Below are 16,091 nucleotides of genomic sequence, written 5' to 3' on the forward strand. Positions count from 1 at the left end.
ATACAATAGTAGGTATTATATGTAAACACAGGTGCACGCGACGAACACATGTTCATATGACAGTACCAAAGAAAATGATCAGCTGATTCTGAACTCTCGATGCAATGATGAGATGCAAAATGTCGCGCACATATCGACGGATTTTCCACTATTTATATCATTTTATTTTATAATGTTTTAGTTAGTGAGGAAAATGATCTGGGATAGATACAAAATCGAGTTGCTTCAGTTTATATAGTTACATATATGTAGATAAATGTTTTTCGACACCATGAATAGAATAATAAATATATAATGTAAATAAATGAAATTTTACTATGCTGTCCAATTTATTTTTCGCCAGAAAGACAATATTTTAACAAGTTAACCGTTACGAAAAACGTACACTTTGCGGATACGGACACGAAAGCGGATATCCGACGCATCATATCGTGTAGACATATAGATAGATATACATTCTTATAGCTGATCAAAGCGGTGTAGGGAAAAAATAACCATTCGGGCATTCACTTGTTCTTTCGTCGGAACACATGCTAGCTCGTAGTTTGTAGTCCCGGCTCCCGCGCGAAGACAGTCACAAAATGAAATGCAGACGCGTCCGTCTGTCGGTACGTATATAAAAAGGTCAGTGCTCCTGTTTTAGGAGCTATGATGTATCCAACTTCGTGCTCTGCCAAATTATCTCTTGAGGATCGATACTAGTATTCTGGCAAATACAACAATATTCTTGCTTATATTTGATGCTTGGTAGATGCATTCGTTTCGTTTTGAAATTGTTTAATGTTATTTAAATACGTGACGATTACCTCCATTGATGAACGTATTAGCCCTTATGGTAAATTATAAAAGTATAACATTTTTTTTCGTCACATTATTTCACTCGATTTGCTTGGAAATGGAAAAGAAGCCTGGACTGCGTTAGATTCCCGATAAAGTCCCGAGATAAAGTAAGATTAGGACAGCTGCTTAGCAATTAATCTATTATATGAGCACGCTAACCCCGTGTATACCTACAAGTTTACAAGTTAATATACATGGTCATAATAAATATATGGTCTTGTACCCGCTACAATACAATACAATCCGCTAGGGGCGCTGATTGGAAATTGTATGGGCAAATACGTAAACAAATACCAAATATTTGTCAAAACGTAAAAACTCATAGTAAGGGTACTGGTATAGCGACGGGATGATTTTTAGTTATTCACGTATACGAGAGTAGGTATTAATTAAAAATACATATCGGATAAAAGTCGAATCCTTGGCAAGGAGCCAAACAATATTAATGTGAATTCGGACTATGTTTCATTGACACCGTAATTGAAATTTGTAGCGGTGTTTCAAAATATGGTTATTTTACTTACAATTAATTCTTTTACATTTTTTTATTTTATTTTATATTGTATTCCTGTTTTTAAATTATCATATTTATAACGGTTTCATTTGTAAAATCCATCTAACAATAGCGAGCAATTTTCTCATAGATAATTGCTTTTCACGAAACCTCATAGGAGTTTTAAAACTTCATGACAATACAATATTATGTTAATTTCAACCTTGAAATTGTTATCTTAATGCTGCAGAGGAGCTACCCACGTAAACAATAATAAAATTTGACATTAGACCGGTTTCATTTTCGTAATATGATTCTTAACTAGACTTCTTCAAAACTCTACTAATAATAGTGTTGGTTTATATCTACATCAGGTTATTAATGTTGGTAAATAAATATTGAGTTTGTGAAATGAAAGTTATTTTAAAAGAATTGCCAAATTCTTTAATAATATTATTACTTTTTTGAAATAGTTTATAATATGGACTTTAGGCGCATGTTATTATTGAGAAGCTAAGCCAAATGGCAATCCAGGGCTTATATAAATGTAGGCGTTACAATGGAATAAGAAAACAAACGAAGAGATTACGGCTAAAAGAAATTAAAAGGAAAATTGCGCCTACTCGATCGGCCCTTAAATAATTGGAAAAGGAAATACGTACACTTCTATACTATTATAAAGCCGTTTGTCGTCCGTTTGTTCTGGTAGCATCCAAAAAAAACTAGATTTCGAGATACCTATGGTATAAGTAAATAGTCTTTAAAACTGGTATCAATTTTATTTAGCTACTATAGCAACGGCCAAAAGAGTATGATTCAGTATCAGTATTTTATTTAGTAATACGTTTTACACAGTAAAACGGTTACAATTTCGCGCAGTAAAGTCTACAAAATATATTGGCCACCTCGCCGCCGAAGTCGCGGGCATGAGCTAGAGTAGGGACACATAAAACAAATATGTTTATGCGCAGTTAATTTCGGGTAATTGAGAAAGTCGGTGTGACGCGGAGCGGTGCGTTGACTCTGCGGCGCTATCACCGCATCCGCACAGTCACAGCGGCCCACGCGCACGCTCGCGCCAATTGGTGCATCTGGTGACAGCGAAGCCGCCACGCAGGCCCGTCCCACGGTCCACGGGCTAGTGTCACGTCACAACAGGGTCCAGATCAACTACTGGGCTGATTCAGACGTCTGTCAAACCCCGATTTAATTCGCGGCTTGTGAATATACGAATCAATTATTTATTTTATTAATTTATTTATTTATTTACTTTATTATACCTTAACTAACACTGGTATAAAAGGCGGACTTAATGCTAGAAGCATTCTCTGCCAGTCTACCTTTAGGTTAAGCAGAAAACGTGCAAGGCGGTATTCAAATGTCTAGGAAGAGTTTACGTATATAATTATATATGTAAGTATATTTACCAACCTGCCTGCATGTATTCGACGATAGTTGCGTTGCTGCACTTGAAAACTATTACGAATAATAAAAAATAATTAAACTATCCAAAGTTTTGCATACCAAAGATTCGACAATTCTTTTGTCTAAGATTGATTATTTAACTGCACTCTTTTAACCTTCTCCTAAAGCAGGGGTTCCCAATCTTTTGTAACCCGCGGCGCAGTTACAAGTTTAAATTTTTTTCACGGCGCCCAGTCCTAGCTAACTATTTGAAGAAGACAGTCGAAAGAAATAGGTAACTACAATAATAGTAGTTACCTTAGGTTGATCGAAACGAATTTAAAACACCACAATATGAAATTGTACAATACGTTATTATAAAATAATTTAAACGGAAAACAACAAGAAAGACTTGAGGATAACAAAAATAAAATACGATATTTATTCAGTCAAATCAATGTGAAGGGTGAGCTAAGTGATCTTCGCGTTTTTCAAAGCGGGGAATATCACTTGACACTGCTATTCTCATTTCTTGCTCCACATTGATCCGATATTTGTTCTTTATCACAGCTACATCTGAAAACCCAGCTTCACATAGATATGATGTTGCAAACGGAATGAAATTTTTTAATGCTTTGGATATTAAATTTGGATATTCATTTTGAATCGATAACCAAAACGCCAGTATCTGTGGTGTCCAATAATTAGAAATCGACTCACGGCGCCCCTCTTTACTTTCTACGGCGCACCAGGGCGCCGCGGCGCACACTTTGGGAACCCCTGTCCTAAAGCATAGATAGTAACTGGATTGCCACCTTAGGATAATTCTAATTTTCAGTGTTTAAATTATCTGGGACCTTATTTAAAACCAAGCACATTCATACCTGAAAATAGTAAAATTTATTATTTTGTCGTCCCAAGAACGATGACATCACATGTATTTTTGTTCTAAGAAATATGGAGCGATAAACGTGATGCTATTTTGCTATCGCGTATCAACTACAGAGCTACCATATATTATATCAAATATGTCAACAAAAGGGTATTTACTATAATAAAAGGATTTTTAAATAAATCCCGATCTCAAAATTACATTTGCATTATAACGTAAAACATATGATGTGATATGTGTGTTAAATAATCTTATAAATTAATTAGACACAATGTTTTGTGTCTAACACAACAGAACGTGGGACTCTACCTACAAAACCAGATACTTAATATAATGATGTTAATTATGTCACATTTTAAAATTGACTGATGGTTGAGACTTATTTCAATTGTGAAAGAGCTAAAGGTATACATATAAATATTTTTTATTTGAAATCAAAGTGTCTGACAATAGAACTAATTGATGACCTCGTTGTTTTAGATTGCCAAGTTTATCATGTCTATTTTCAGACTAGACGATCACGTCGGCGTCGCTACAATAAACTGCATTGTGCATCGCGTGAGAATATTTTTTAAACACGTTTGCAGAAATTCGAGAAAAACGCCATCGTTACGTAAGAATGCAATCAAAATATTAAAATTACCACTGAGAATAAGACATTTATCACTTGTTGTTGTTGTTGTATCATTGTTGAATTACTCTATTAGAGTTAGAATTAAAATTGCTATTCCTTTAAACCCTGGCTCATGGAACAAAGGGTTGCTTGCGCTTCACTGGCATTTCCGCCCAACAACCCTCTGAAGCATTATTTTTACATTTACTTTTTGACCTTTAGGACACAATAAAATATAAAAATGCATTAATGTATTTTTATTAGTAATCTATAATGTGTAAATTAATAGACACACGTGATTATTAAAGATGATTTGAACTATTTTCACAATCATTCACGTGTAATCACGAGCATAACTTTTGATGTTGTGTTAGCTCAATTATATTATGTAATGAAAAATGAAAAACCAAAATTAAGTGGTCCGGTTACGGAGAATTCACTTTTATATTTATTCATTTTTACTTGAACCTGTTTCTCCTCATTTTTAATAATCGTGGACGAGGTCAACAAAACAAATTATTTTTATTTTAATATAGCCATAACATAAACGCCATAACATAAATTATTATTCCTGCGAATAAAATCCGACATTCTAATTTCAAATTATTTCCTCAACAATCCCACTTGCCCGTTTAAATTTAAATATTTAAATAAAATAAATCACGCTTGTCAGTTCGTGACACACGTGTTGTCTCTGTAAACATTGCACTTATCATCAGTGTACCTGTCTTAAGTTACTTAAAGAGATCCCAGTTCTTAATTACACTTACGTGTCATTTTGTTTACTTATATCAGTACTGTAGAAAGTGTTGAAGAATTAGCTCTGACTTAGAAAATCTTTGAAATGTATTATCACTTGCTTAAACGGTGAAGTAAAACATCCTGGCGAGACCTGCACTCCTGGGAGTTCGGAAAAAAGTTCTAAAGGGTGTGTGAACTGTGAAGTCTACCGATTTCCACTTGGTCGCACAGCGTGGTGGACTATGGCCTTAAACTATAGCCCTCACTTTGAGAGTAGACCCATGCCCAGCATTGGAACAATAATGGGTTGAAGACAAAAGACCTTTTTGAAAATGCTTCGATGACGCAAGTTTGCCTAAAATGAAGGCCCTGTATATATTTTCTACATTTCAATTACTTTTCAACTCGTATTTCAAATTCCAAGATCTTGGAAGCGTACAGATAGAATGCGAACCTTCGCAGATAAATGATTCACACGACTGCGATACCAACCGATATTGAATTACATTCCTCCTGTCGGCTTAGGTTATTGTAGGCGATGCAGAAAATCGAACTACAATATATGTACCTATATTTATTATACAGTCTAATATTACTGATCCTACGGCAGGTAAACAAAGCATCATTATTATGAATAGATTGAAATTAAGTTAGCTAAAATTATTATATGCATTTATTAACTTGACATTGAATTGAAAATAAATAGAAATTGTAATGCAAATTGTGTGGAAACTGTATTTGAAAAGGCGGCGGCCACTTATTCCCGCTTTACATCTGAGGGACAAGGATGTGGCTGAAAAACAGCGCTGCGCGGAACCCTGATTCTGTTTTAGCAAACGCTGAGCCACCTCCTTTTGCCTCTACAATTTTATGTTTGTTTCTTTTTTTTTGTAAATCTTTCCCTTTTCTTATTGTATTGTATATTGAGGCAATAAAATATTATATTATTATAAATTCTATCATTCCAACACTAATAAGTGAATACGGAATGAACACTGGAATAACGTATTTGCATTAATGGCGTGAGATGTTATGCAACGGTGGACGGACGACACCGTAACACAATTTACGCTATTTTACGGCGAGTGAACTTAATGGAGCGTACTACAAATTACATGCAAAATGACACGATTGGTCATTGTTGTTGATCGAGCGCATCGCTATTACTATTATATCTTTATACGACTTATAAAAACTATTAACGTTTTTAGAGTACACACATAATTTGCTCAGTTGACCAATACATACATGAATTCTACAAAATTATCTCACAATCTTTTCAGTCTAGTTAAGTTGAGTTGAGAGCGATTAGATAACGTACGAATACTTGCACTTCCCTATTTACGTAAGCGTATACACCAAATGAATAGCTAGATACGCAATGAGATGGCTTGTGAATCCTTTTAATAACACTTTTAAATGCCATTTTAATAATTTAGAGCACATACCCAATTTTAAAATATTTATTTTAAACAAATGTGTATTTTTGGCGTGTGATGTCGAATAGCAATGTGTCATGAAGAAAATATAATGTCATTCGTGTTTTATTTTGAATGTACGTGATAATTTTAGACGCCAAAAACATTTCGATCCGAGAAAAAAATAATTCAATCTAATTCACAATCGTCAACACAGGTATAACTATTTAACTTTTAAACTTTGCGTCTAGTATGACGTATAAACAAAACAAAAGTTATAATGTATATCTCTAAATTACTGCTTTTCACCTTACAATAATAACTATGATTCAGAGTTCAGAGGGCTCAGAAGCTCAGAACCGGTCGTAGCGACACAAGTTAGTAAAGGGCCATGTCCGGCAGCACATTTTAAAGGCCGTTAGATAGATAGGATATTATATTGCTTATGATCTGAAGACTAGTAGTAGAACTTCATCTTTTCAATCTTAATAAATATGAATAACACATAAATATGCACACGCGGACAAAGCCACGCGAAGCTCGCGTATATGCCTAGGTCTATAGTTAGATATTGATCAGGTGATCTGGGGCGCAAGGGAATGGACCCGATAGCATTTATAGATTGCTAGATAATGAGATGTGACGCTTGGGGTAGGTCAGGTTAGAAATATAACATGACCAATTCTTATAATCATGAGTCACATATCCTACTAAACCGGTTTGCCTATCATCTTTTCTTGGTAATATTACGGCTTTAATAAAAATCGCTATCGTAAAGGAAGTTCTTAAAGATTAAGTTCTGTCGACAACAGGGTCTATATTACTCCATAAATCCAAATTTGAATTTGGAGCATTAAAACGATCCAATGTCCTTAATATGTTCCTAACTATACAAAAATAATGTGTTCCGTGTAACTTACTCACAGGGGTATTGGGTGAAATTCGTAGAACTTTTAATTTTACGCGTAAATTTAATACTTAATTTAGGTCACAACAAATTATTACCCAGCTTAAGACTTTCTACATCTTTGAAGCCAGCTTAACCTTGTTTACCAAATGCCCTAGTTACCATTTCGCCCTACAATTTAAGACCACAATCTTCTGGTAATATTTTAAAATATTGATATACCACACCAATTGGGTATACAGGCTTAAATCCTGTCAACCTGTTCTGTTTCCATTAACAAGGAAAACGCACATTCTTATCTACTTGGAAATAAACGAGTGTGACACACGCCGTACGGTGGTCATAAAATTGTCACATGAATAGCGATACAAAACTCGTACGTTACCTGCGGTTTTGATCGCACCGGCTCGGGATGAGTAACGCGCCATTTACTTCCTCGACCATAAAACTTTTGTACACCCATATTCATATGGAGCCAGGGCCGGATTTAGTATGGAGGCCCTGGGGCATCGGAGAAGTTTTTATTTTCCGAATAAAAGTATTTTTTTCTGTCACATCCATAGATAAGTATAGATATCTCACGGCCTTATAATTGAAGGAAGCCATTAAATGACTTAAACAGCTGACAATTCTATGAGCCGTTTAATGGCTGTCATGGTGTAATTTACGCGGAATAATGCCAACATGCGCAGACACGAAATCGAAGAAAAAGTGCGAAAAAATATCGTTTCATTCGTAAATGATCTAAAAACTACATTTTTTTAATATTTTTCAAATACGAAAATAATTGACTGTGACAATTTTATTGTCAAAAGGTTACATTTTCTTGTTCGGAGCGAGTAATCTTTACTGATCTATGGTCACGTCTTAAAAAAATATTGTTAACAAATATAATTATTTCAACAAAGAATAAAGTTAATTAGGGTGTAAGTATTGTCGGTAAAAATGCGAAAAAATACAGTTCAATTGAAAACATAGATGTTACAAATATGTCGCAATTTGGATATTTATTATCAATAGGGTCCCTTTCTTGTGGAGGCGCCATAGCATTAGCCCAACTTGTCCTCCCCCAAATCCAGCCCTGCATAAAACTATTATGCTCACCCATATTTATATGGAGTAACACCAAGCCATGAATCTTATGGTTGGATAGTGTACAGGAATTTTAAAAGAAGCATAGAACATTGGCCCTCCCATCACACTTGCACAAACATTATGTTTTAAGTGTGAATGTTAATTGTCCTCAGTTTTAGGGGTCATTATCCTGTTAAACAGGTGGTTATGTTTTTGTCACATAATATTTAAGAGGTTTTCTACCCCTGTTTTGTCATAAAATCAAATATATTGTTAACTTTTAATTAATAACATTAGTTCTATTAATTTAGAAGTTAAAACAGTAGTATTGGACATGTAGAGTAAGTTCTTTGTATGTAGTGTATGTAATGTAAAAATTTCATATTTCATATACAAATGCCTGCTTCCAAGGTACTAGTAGTCTGAGTAAGATGCTGACCCCTGTCATTGTAAACACCCAACACACCCAGTGTCTCCCGGTCTTGAATCTACAGTTAAGGTCTCTCTACAACTATGAGTAGCCTGAGTATACTACTCAGCTCATCACCAATCAACTAATAATTCACCATTCACTTTAAAAGATGAAAACATTCTGACCTTAGACCTATATAAAACTTGTAATATGACTAACTTTGATGTCTATTAAAATATAAATTGGTGCCCATCATATTATCATTGGATGGGCAATAACAGAGATATTTTAAATGTCACCAATTCAAGGACCATTTGCATATATTAATATAATATAGCAAGTATCGCACTAGTGACTCATACTTGTAATATTTACAGTGTTTACAAAACATGGGACGTAAATCTCATTTTGTGTATTGCATTACTTGACAAGAGACACAATGATGAAAATTATGAACAGGATATAATATATTTTTTTGTAATAACACAAATAGATAATTATATATTTGTTATATGATCTTCTTCTAGGTGTCTCTCTTATATGGCAGATTGCAAGAAATAACATAAATACTACTTTACTGTGAATATTTTTGATCCTAAAGGCTTTCATGAGATGCCAAAGAAATGAAATGACAAGGAAAACCAAATAGAAACTGGAACCTAAGCAATATACTCACTAAAAATTATGTGTATGTATAATTTTCTGAATATATCATGAGAAACTATAATACACATAGAATTTCTATATAAAAAGATAAACCATAGTCTAAAAACTAATAAAAATTCAAATTACAAAATGTTTATTTATGTAATTTACTTTTATATAATTAAGTAACTTAAAAAAGAGGTTGTAAAATTGTAATTACTTAGTGACATTAAAGAATACCTTCACTGCATAAATTATTATGTTTCAACATAACCATGGGCAGCCAACATTTATATATTTATTAAACCATACCAACTGCACCTTTTTTCCTGACTCACTAACCAATTTTTGAATAATATTTCATATAATAAATGAAAACAACATTCATTTAATAATATGTTATTTCAAAGTTAAAATATTCTAGCTGAGATATATAAAAGTTTACTGATTACTTGCAGTACTTATGACTAAATTTAAACTTTTTAGGCAGATGAACAAGTAACATTGGCAAGCAGGAGGATGACTAAAAAGCTACTCTACTTTCCCTATTTACTCCATGACAAATAAAGGAAAATGCCACAAGTACTGATAATAACTGCAAAACTTTACCTATTTAGATAACCACGTTAGTCATTTACTCTACTGTTAAAGAAGTAATTAAATAATTAAAAATCAAAATTTATGAATGAAGTTGATTTTTATAAGTAATTGTAATAAAAATTGTTTACTCACTTTTCCGTTAGGTACAGGGTGGTCCAGTATATGACTTCACCCGGCAATTCCGCTTCCGTGATAGTGTACCCAGCGATTTGCACGGGCAACTGGTCCTCTGGATTAACAGTAGCAGCGAACTTTTCAAAAAACACTCGATACGAAGTCAAGTAGTCGTCCTTATCACCCATTTTACAATATTTACTTCACAATACGAATAATAAAACAATGCAAGATCGATCAACAAACCCTTGTTTGAAGATCAACAACGAAACTTTACTTCGTACTAGGTATAAAACAATTTACCAGTAAAAACTTCTATATCTTAAACACTTATAGAACAACATCACATAGTCGTAAAAATACTCAGTCGTACTTTGAGTCGAATTAATTAAAATGGATAAAAATCAAAACATAAATTCACTCAGTTCACACACGTCACAGTCATTTCGTACCATTGATAGTAATTTATTTATCTATATAATAAGGCTAGGGACACATTCCATAGTGTTGCAAGTTCAAATAATATTTCCCAAATTTGGAGGACAGCACGATAACATTAATGCCTTAATTTCAGAAAGTATATCTACAATTTCAGGGCAGGTATCATTGTAACTCCTGAAGGTTGTAAGTCTAACGAGTATTTTTACATTAGGGAGCACACCCCAATGAAATTTACCACATTAATGCATTACTAATTTTCGTCGACCATTTTATTCTTATATTACAATTTTCTTTTTAGTTTGATTAACTATAAAAGCGTGTTTTTCAGTTTACTATTCTATTTTTTTACTTGTTTATTAAAGCGTGGTGTTTCTTAGGCGCGTACCCGGAGCGAAAATCAATAATCCTGATGAGGACAATGGGACGATAGGACAATGGGATGGGTCATCGGTTCTTAAAAATTATTCAATATTTTGAATTAATCTAACCATTCAAAGTGGGTAAAAATCAACCTAAGATTCTGTTACATAGACACTAAATACATATATACACAGTTAAGAGGTAAAAAAGGCTGTGTAGTCCAAGTCGTCAACCATTAGCAAGATGCCAAAACTGCAAAGTCTAAATTACATAAGTTTGAGTCGTTTAAGAACAACTATATTATTAATTTATTTATAAATGAAAATTATAATTGAAGGTAGGTAACATTTTGGATTCAAACATCTTTTTTGTCGTTGAATTCAAGGACAACGCCTCCAAACAGGCTATTAAGTTAATTTTATTTAATTATTTTACTATTATTATTGGAAACTACTAAGTAGTTTGGTACTTTACTAATAATTGTTATATGCTTTTAATTTTATACCTATAATTGAAATTCACCATCTTAAATGATGGTTCAGGGTTAACATATTTATTGTGAAAAGGCGATTGTAACATTTGATTCCGTTTATAAATAATGGACTGAATCTTGAGTAAGATCTCCAGAGATTCTATTGAGTTTAGCGGTTAGGAGGACCACCTCATATTTTATGGGGAATCTAGAGAATCTGTTAAAAAGTGTCCATTTGTAAACATTAAATAAAAACTCATAATCCCCCAAAATGGCGCTAGTGTAGCACAAGATGGATTTACAGAAAATAAATCATATTAATAAATCATATTCTTAATTATCATTTCTCATTTTATATTATCTCAATTATTTTAATAGAATTTAGTAATGTTCGAAAGTTTGGGATTCATTTTCATTTAATGAGTAATTAAATAAAAATATATATATTTTCTAATTTTTTGTTTTATTAGAAAACTGCACCTGCAAAGGGCATAGGACCGTGGTATAGTATTTCATGGCGTTTTTTTTAATTAACTCTCTTGCTACACTAAAGCCACTATAGTTTAACAACTTTCAACCGTCGGTTACATAGAGATGGTATATAGATGAGGTAACAATACTCTTTTTCATCTACACTCCATAGGCAGTTCGTTCCTCATTTATTTATGATTATTATCTGTGTTTAATGTTTTTCTTGTCAAAAATGTCAATATGTCAATAACATGATAAAATAATTGTTATCTAGTTCGAAAGAAATTGTTTTGATTGAATATATCTTGATAAGGTGCCTATTTTTGTACTTTTGTGCATTACTTGTTGCATTGATTGGCCACAGGTGCCGACAGTTAGCATTTTTTTTTATTAAAGACACGCAGTAAGACGGATACAGATTCGTAAGTACGTGTAAAACAGAAGTAATATCACAATACATTACAAACAATAAAATCGTCACTGTTATTATTATGCTGTTATTTAATGCAAATGCGAGAATATAAAGAATATTTTAAAAGTTTGTACTTACGTCCATATTTTACTCCAGCCTTTGAATTAAGTTGTAAATTGACATGGTGTATGCCTCAATTTTCTATATAAATACATAGGTACATGATTAAAAGCTCTTTTTTTAGGTTTTTATTGATCTCATTGTTACAGAAGGGAGTAAAGTGTGTAAACAATATCAGTTTAAAATGCCTTCCATACCTGGAAAGTATCAGCACTATAAAAATGAAGATATAGATGACTATTTTATTGCAGTTGGTATGTATGTACCATATCTGTATATAGCACATATCGTCATAGTCGTAGAACAAAGTCGGATTTAACAATTACCAAACTTTACAGGGCAGCGGTTTTAAGTTATTCACAAACGTCATTTACTATGAGCGCATTTCAAATCCAACGTTATACCGACTGATTAATTTGAAAACTAAAATACATAGAATTTTTTCTGTAATGCAGTAATAATATTTAGACAATATGTTATCTAAATATGATAAAAAGTGAATTTCGCATTTTTTTCAATTCCGTCTTTGTTCTACAACTATGACAATATTATCTTAAGATTTTGAATTTCATATAAAAGTTAGAACATAAAATTCAAAATTGTACACCATTTTATTAAACATGTAAATACTATTAATTTCAGGTGTTCCTTTTATGGGAAGAAAAATGATGGCAATGTCATCTCCACTGATGGAGATAACTTTGGATGGAGACAATATGACCATCAAGAATTCATCCTTGTTCAGAACTGTTGAAAACAAATTCCAACTTGGAGTGGAATATGAAGAGAATATGCCCAACACTACAATTAAAGTAAATTGTAACAATTAGTTAATAATTAAATTCTACCGATTTGATGGCCTAGCAGGAATCATTGATAATCTAGTGACTTCTTGCTTGCCCACTCAATTATTTACTCTATTCATCTATAGGTCTGAGTCCCAGCTACAAACTTCTGATTTTTTTAAGTTGTGTGTCTATTACAAATCTTATCAATAACTCTGAGAGGAGACCCATATCCTGCAGTTACAGGATGTCTATGGTGTACTTATACCTGTTATAATTGCAGACAGTTGTGACTGAGTCCAGGTCTGGATGATTTCCTAAATAGTTAGCTAAAAATGTTAAAAATTTCTCATGTTTCAAAATATTTGTTTTATTTCAGAGTGTCACAAAGATTGTTAATGACAATGAAATGGTAACAGAATCAGTTATTCCAGAGAGTGGTGCAAAGTGTGGACGCCATTATTTATTTTCTGATGATGAGTGTGTTGTAGTAAGTTATATTTACTTCTTTGTAATTTCTTTATGTAGAGTTTACCAGTAAATAAATAGGTTTAATTAATCAGTAATAAAATCATTTAATTGTCATGTATTTCAGACCCTGACTCATGAAAAAGCACAAACTCCCGGCAAGAGATATTTCCGCAGGGTGCAGTAAAATAAAAGAGATCTATATTATTTTACTCAAGAAAGGAGAATCATATTACAATGAATTACTTTTTTAATCCCAGTTGCATTGTGATCTTTTATACATTGATTTTACTTTTTATATCTACTATGACACCTATTTTATTTTTACTTTATATATTTTTTGTAAGTAAATTTATTTGATATTGTAGAATATAAATAATGTTTTGCATTTATTTTTGACTTAATTGTTTGTATATTATTAAAGGTTGATATTATAACAAAAATGTTTTAATTGCTACTGTAGTGTTCATTTTGCAGTCAAAACTTATCCAGTTAAAAGTACTCTTAACTGAAACAAAACAGGCAAAAACTATTAAGTCTCAACAAACAATTTCTGAAATGTGTAAAAGGTGGTCAGGAGCCAGGACCAAACTGTTACTGAAAAAGGTATATGTTGGTGAAATAATAGATCGTCTGAGCATCATATTTCATGACTCGATAAAGAATAAACAAGGGGATTAAAACAGAAACTAAGTATATAACACAAATGTGTACACTGTACAAGGGGTTACGTTTTAGACTAGGGGTTTCATTCAACATTTCCGCCTTGGGCCTTGGGCCTCCGACGAGCTTATTCCGCCATTGATTTAAGTAATTTATATTTACTTCAGTTTTATTTAACACCTTTAAAAATTCAATATATCAACATATATTTCCAGAAATTATAATGATTTCATAATAAAAATAAGCAAAACATATTAGCCATGAGAAACGAATAAACCTTCTATATGTGACATGTATTATCAAACCAGCCGTGTCTAGTTTCGACTTAACATTACAGACTATCTATTATTATATGTCATGACCTCCGTTAGAAGTATAGGTATTCTGTGGTCATGACTAATCACGATTGTCATTTGAACTAGTTTGATATTGATTGAAGTGACTTTGACATAAACTTTGAAAGCCATTGTTTTGATTGGAATTTAAATATTTTTCTCAGTTCAAGTAAACGATTGTTGAATGTACACGAACATAGCGCTCTTGATACTACCCTATTCTTATTAAATATTATAGGCTCATAATCGATAACTCGGCTGAATTTCGCATTAAATAAAAATATCTCTTGAAAACTCTTTGTCTGAAAAACGAATATGGCAGAAATCAATCAGGTATGTAACTAGAATACAATTTTATCGAGTTCTTTTTAGCTAATTAAATTAGTTCGTCGGGAAAATTTTATTTTAAATTATTCCGATGTCAATTAACGATTGTAAAGTTTTATAGAATACTGAATATTTGCAGGAGCAGCAGGTGAAAAGGCTGAAGAGATTATTGGAGGGTTGGCGCATGGCTCTATTGCCCTTAAAATCGGTACTTCTTTGGGAGCAGCAATGGCATCCATGCGCAATTGTATTCACCGTGTCTCTTTTATACCTATTTATTTGGATAATGGATCTCAACACTCTTGCTACAATAGCTCTTGTGGGACTTATCCTGAATTTTATTGATTTCATTGTCCCAATAATATGTAACTCCATCTATAGCCCCAGTTCATGGACTGGCCAAAAAGAGAAAATGTTTGAAGAAATATGCAAGGGCATTGTGGCCAGTTACAATACGACCTTGCACCAGATTCAAACATTTTATTCTATGAGAGAAAATAGTCCATGCATGGTAAGAACATTTTTTACTCTTATTTTTTTACAAAATAATTTGATAGAAAATTGCTTTTCCATGTATCATAAATAATATTTAAAATTAATATTTAAATTGTGTAAATTAGCTTTTAACATGGTACTGTTTCATTTTCAGTATTACATAATCTCAATCAGCATGCTATGCACCATGGCATGGATGGCTTCTACTATCAACAACGTATTCCTGCTGTACATCTTCTCTACCGTAGTGCTCCTGTGGCCGGGCATCCAACACCGGGGAATATTCAATACTTTACTGTCTATGGTCAACTTGGCCCCCAAACTTACTTCCTTGAAGTCGGAGTAGGGGACTTATTATATAGCAATTAAAAGCTTATTTATTCCAATGAGGTGTGTCTGGTCATTACAGTTTTAAGTTTAAGTTTAGCTTTTAAATGTGAGCTTTAATGTATTAATTTGGTTACAGTACAAATAATTGTAATGGAATTGTTATTTTATTTAATAATTTCCCTTGTTTAGATAATGCATTGATTGAGAATATTCTTCATTGCTGTACACAAGTGCACAGCTTTACTGTTGTAATAGTTTA

General features: G+C 32.7%; 3 protein-coding genes across 7 annotated transcripts in view; 2 read left to right on the forward strand and 1 right to left on the reverse strand.

Annotated features, from left to right (window-relative positions):
* Nucleotides 1-10,611, reverse strand: part of LOC140753034 (uncharacterized) — a 90,697-nt gene extending 80,086 nt beyond the window's left edge. Inside the window, exon 1 of the mRNA XM_073087388.1 lies at nucleotides 10,172-10,611. Within this exon, the coding sequence (XP_072943489.1) occupies nucleotides 10,172-10,341 (170 nt within the window). The 5' untranslated portion in view covers nucleotides 10,342-10,611. The remainder of the gene's footprint in view (nucleotides 1-10,171) is intronic.
* Nucleotides 10,612-12,062: 1,451 nt separating this feature from the next.
* LOC140753439 (fatty acid-binding protein) lies at nucleotides 12,063-14,125 on the forward strand. Of its 5 annotated transcripts, none has more exons than XM_073088034.1 (5): nucleotides 12,063-12,210; nucleotides 12,579-12,683; nucleotides 13,072-13,241; nucleotides 13,594-13,704; nucleotides 13,810-14,125. In XM_073088034.1, exons 2-5 carry the CDS (start codon nucleotides 12,614-12,616, stop codon nucleotides 13,867-13,869), a joined length of 411 nt encoding a protein of 136 aa, XP_072944135.1. In that variant the 5' UTR covers nucleotides 12,063-12,210; nucleotides 12,579-12,613; the 3' UTR covers nucleotides 13,870-14,125. The 5 variants fall into 5 exon arrangements, with proteins under 5 accessions (XP_072944135.1, XP_072944133.1, XP_072944132.1 ...); XM_073088032.1 differs by having other exon boundaries at nucleotides 12,096-12,323; nucleotides 12,554-12,683; XM_073088031.1 differs by having other exon boundaries at nucleotides 12,096-12,323; nucleotides 12,563-12,683.
* A 640-nt stretch (nucleotides 14,126-14,765) lies between these two features.
* Nucleotides 14,766-15,988, forward strand: Arl6IP1 (ADP-ribosylation factor-like 6 interacting protein 1). The gene is made up of 3 exons (XM_073087599.1): nucleotides 14,766-15,013; nucleotides 15,147-15,518; nucleotides 15,657-15,988. The coding sequence occupies exons 1-3, from the start codon at nucleotides 14,996-14,998 to the stop codon at nucleotides 15,846-15,848; spliced, it is 582 nt and encodes a 193-aa protein (XP_072943700.1). The 5' UTR covers nucleotides 14,766-14,995; the 3' UTR covers nucleotides 15,849-15,988.
* The last annotated feature ends 103 nt before the right edge of the window (nucleotides 15,989-16,091 follow it).

Source organism: Epargyreus clarus, unplaced genomic scaffold (assembly GCF_041222505.1).
Source record: "Epargyreus clarus isolate Ecla_fem2 unplaced genomic scaffold, WU_Ecla_fem_2.2 ptg000026l, whole genome shotgun sequence".
NCBI lineage: Eukaryota > Metazoa > Arthropoda > Insecta > Lepidoptera > Hesperiidae > Epargyreus > Epargyreus clarus.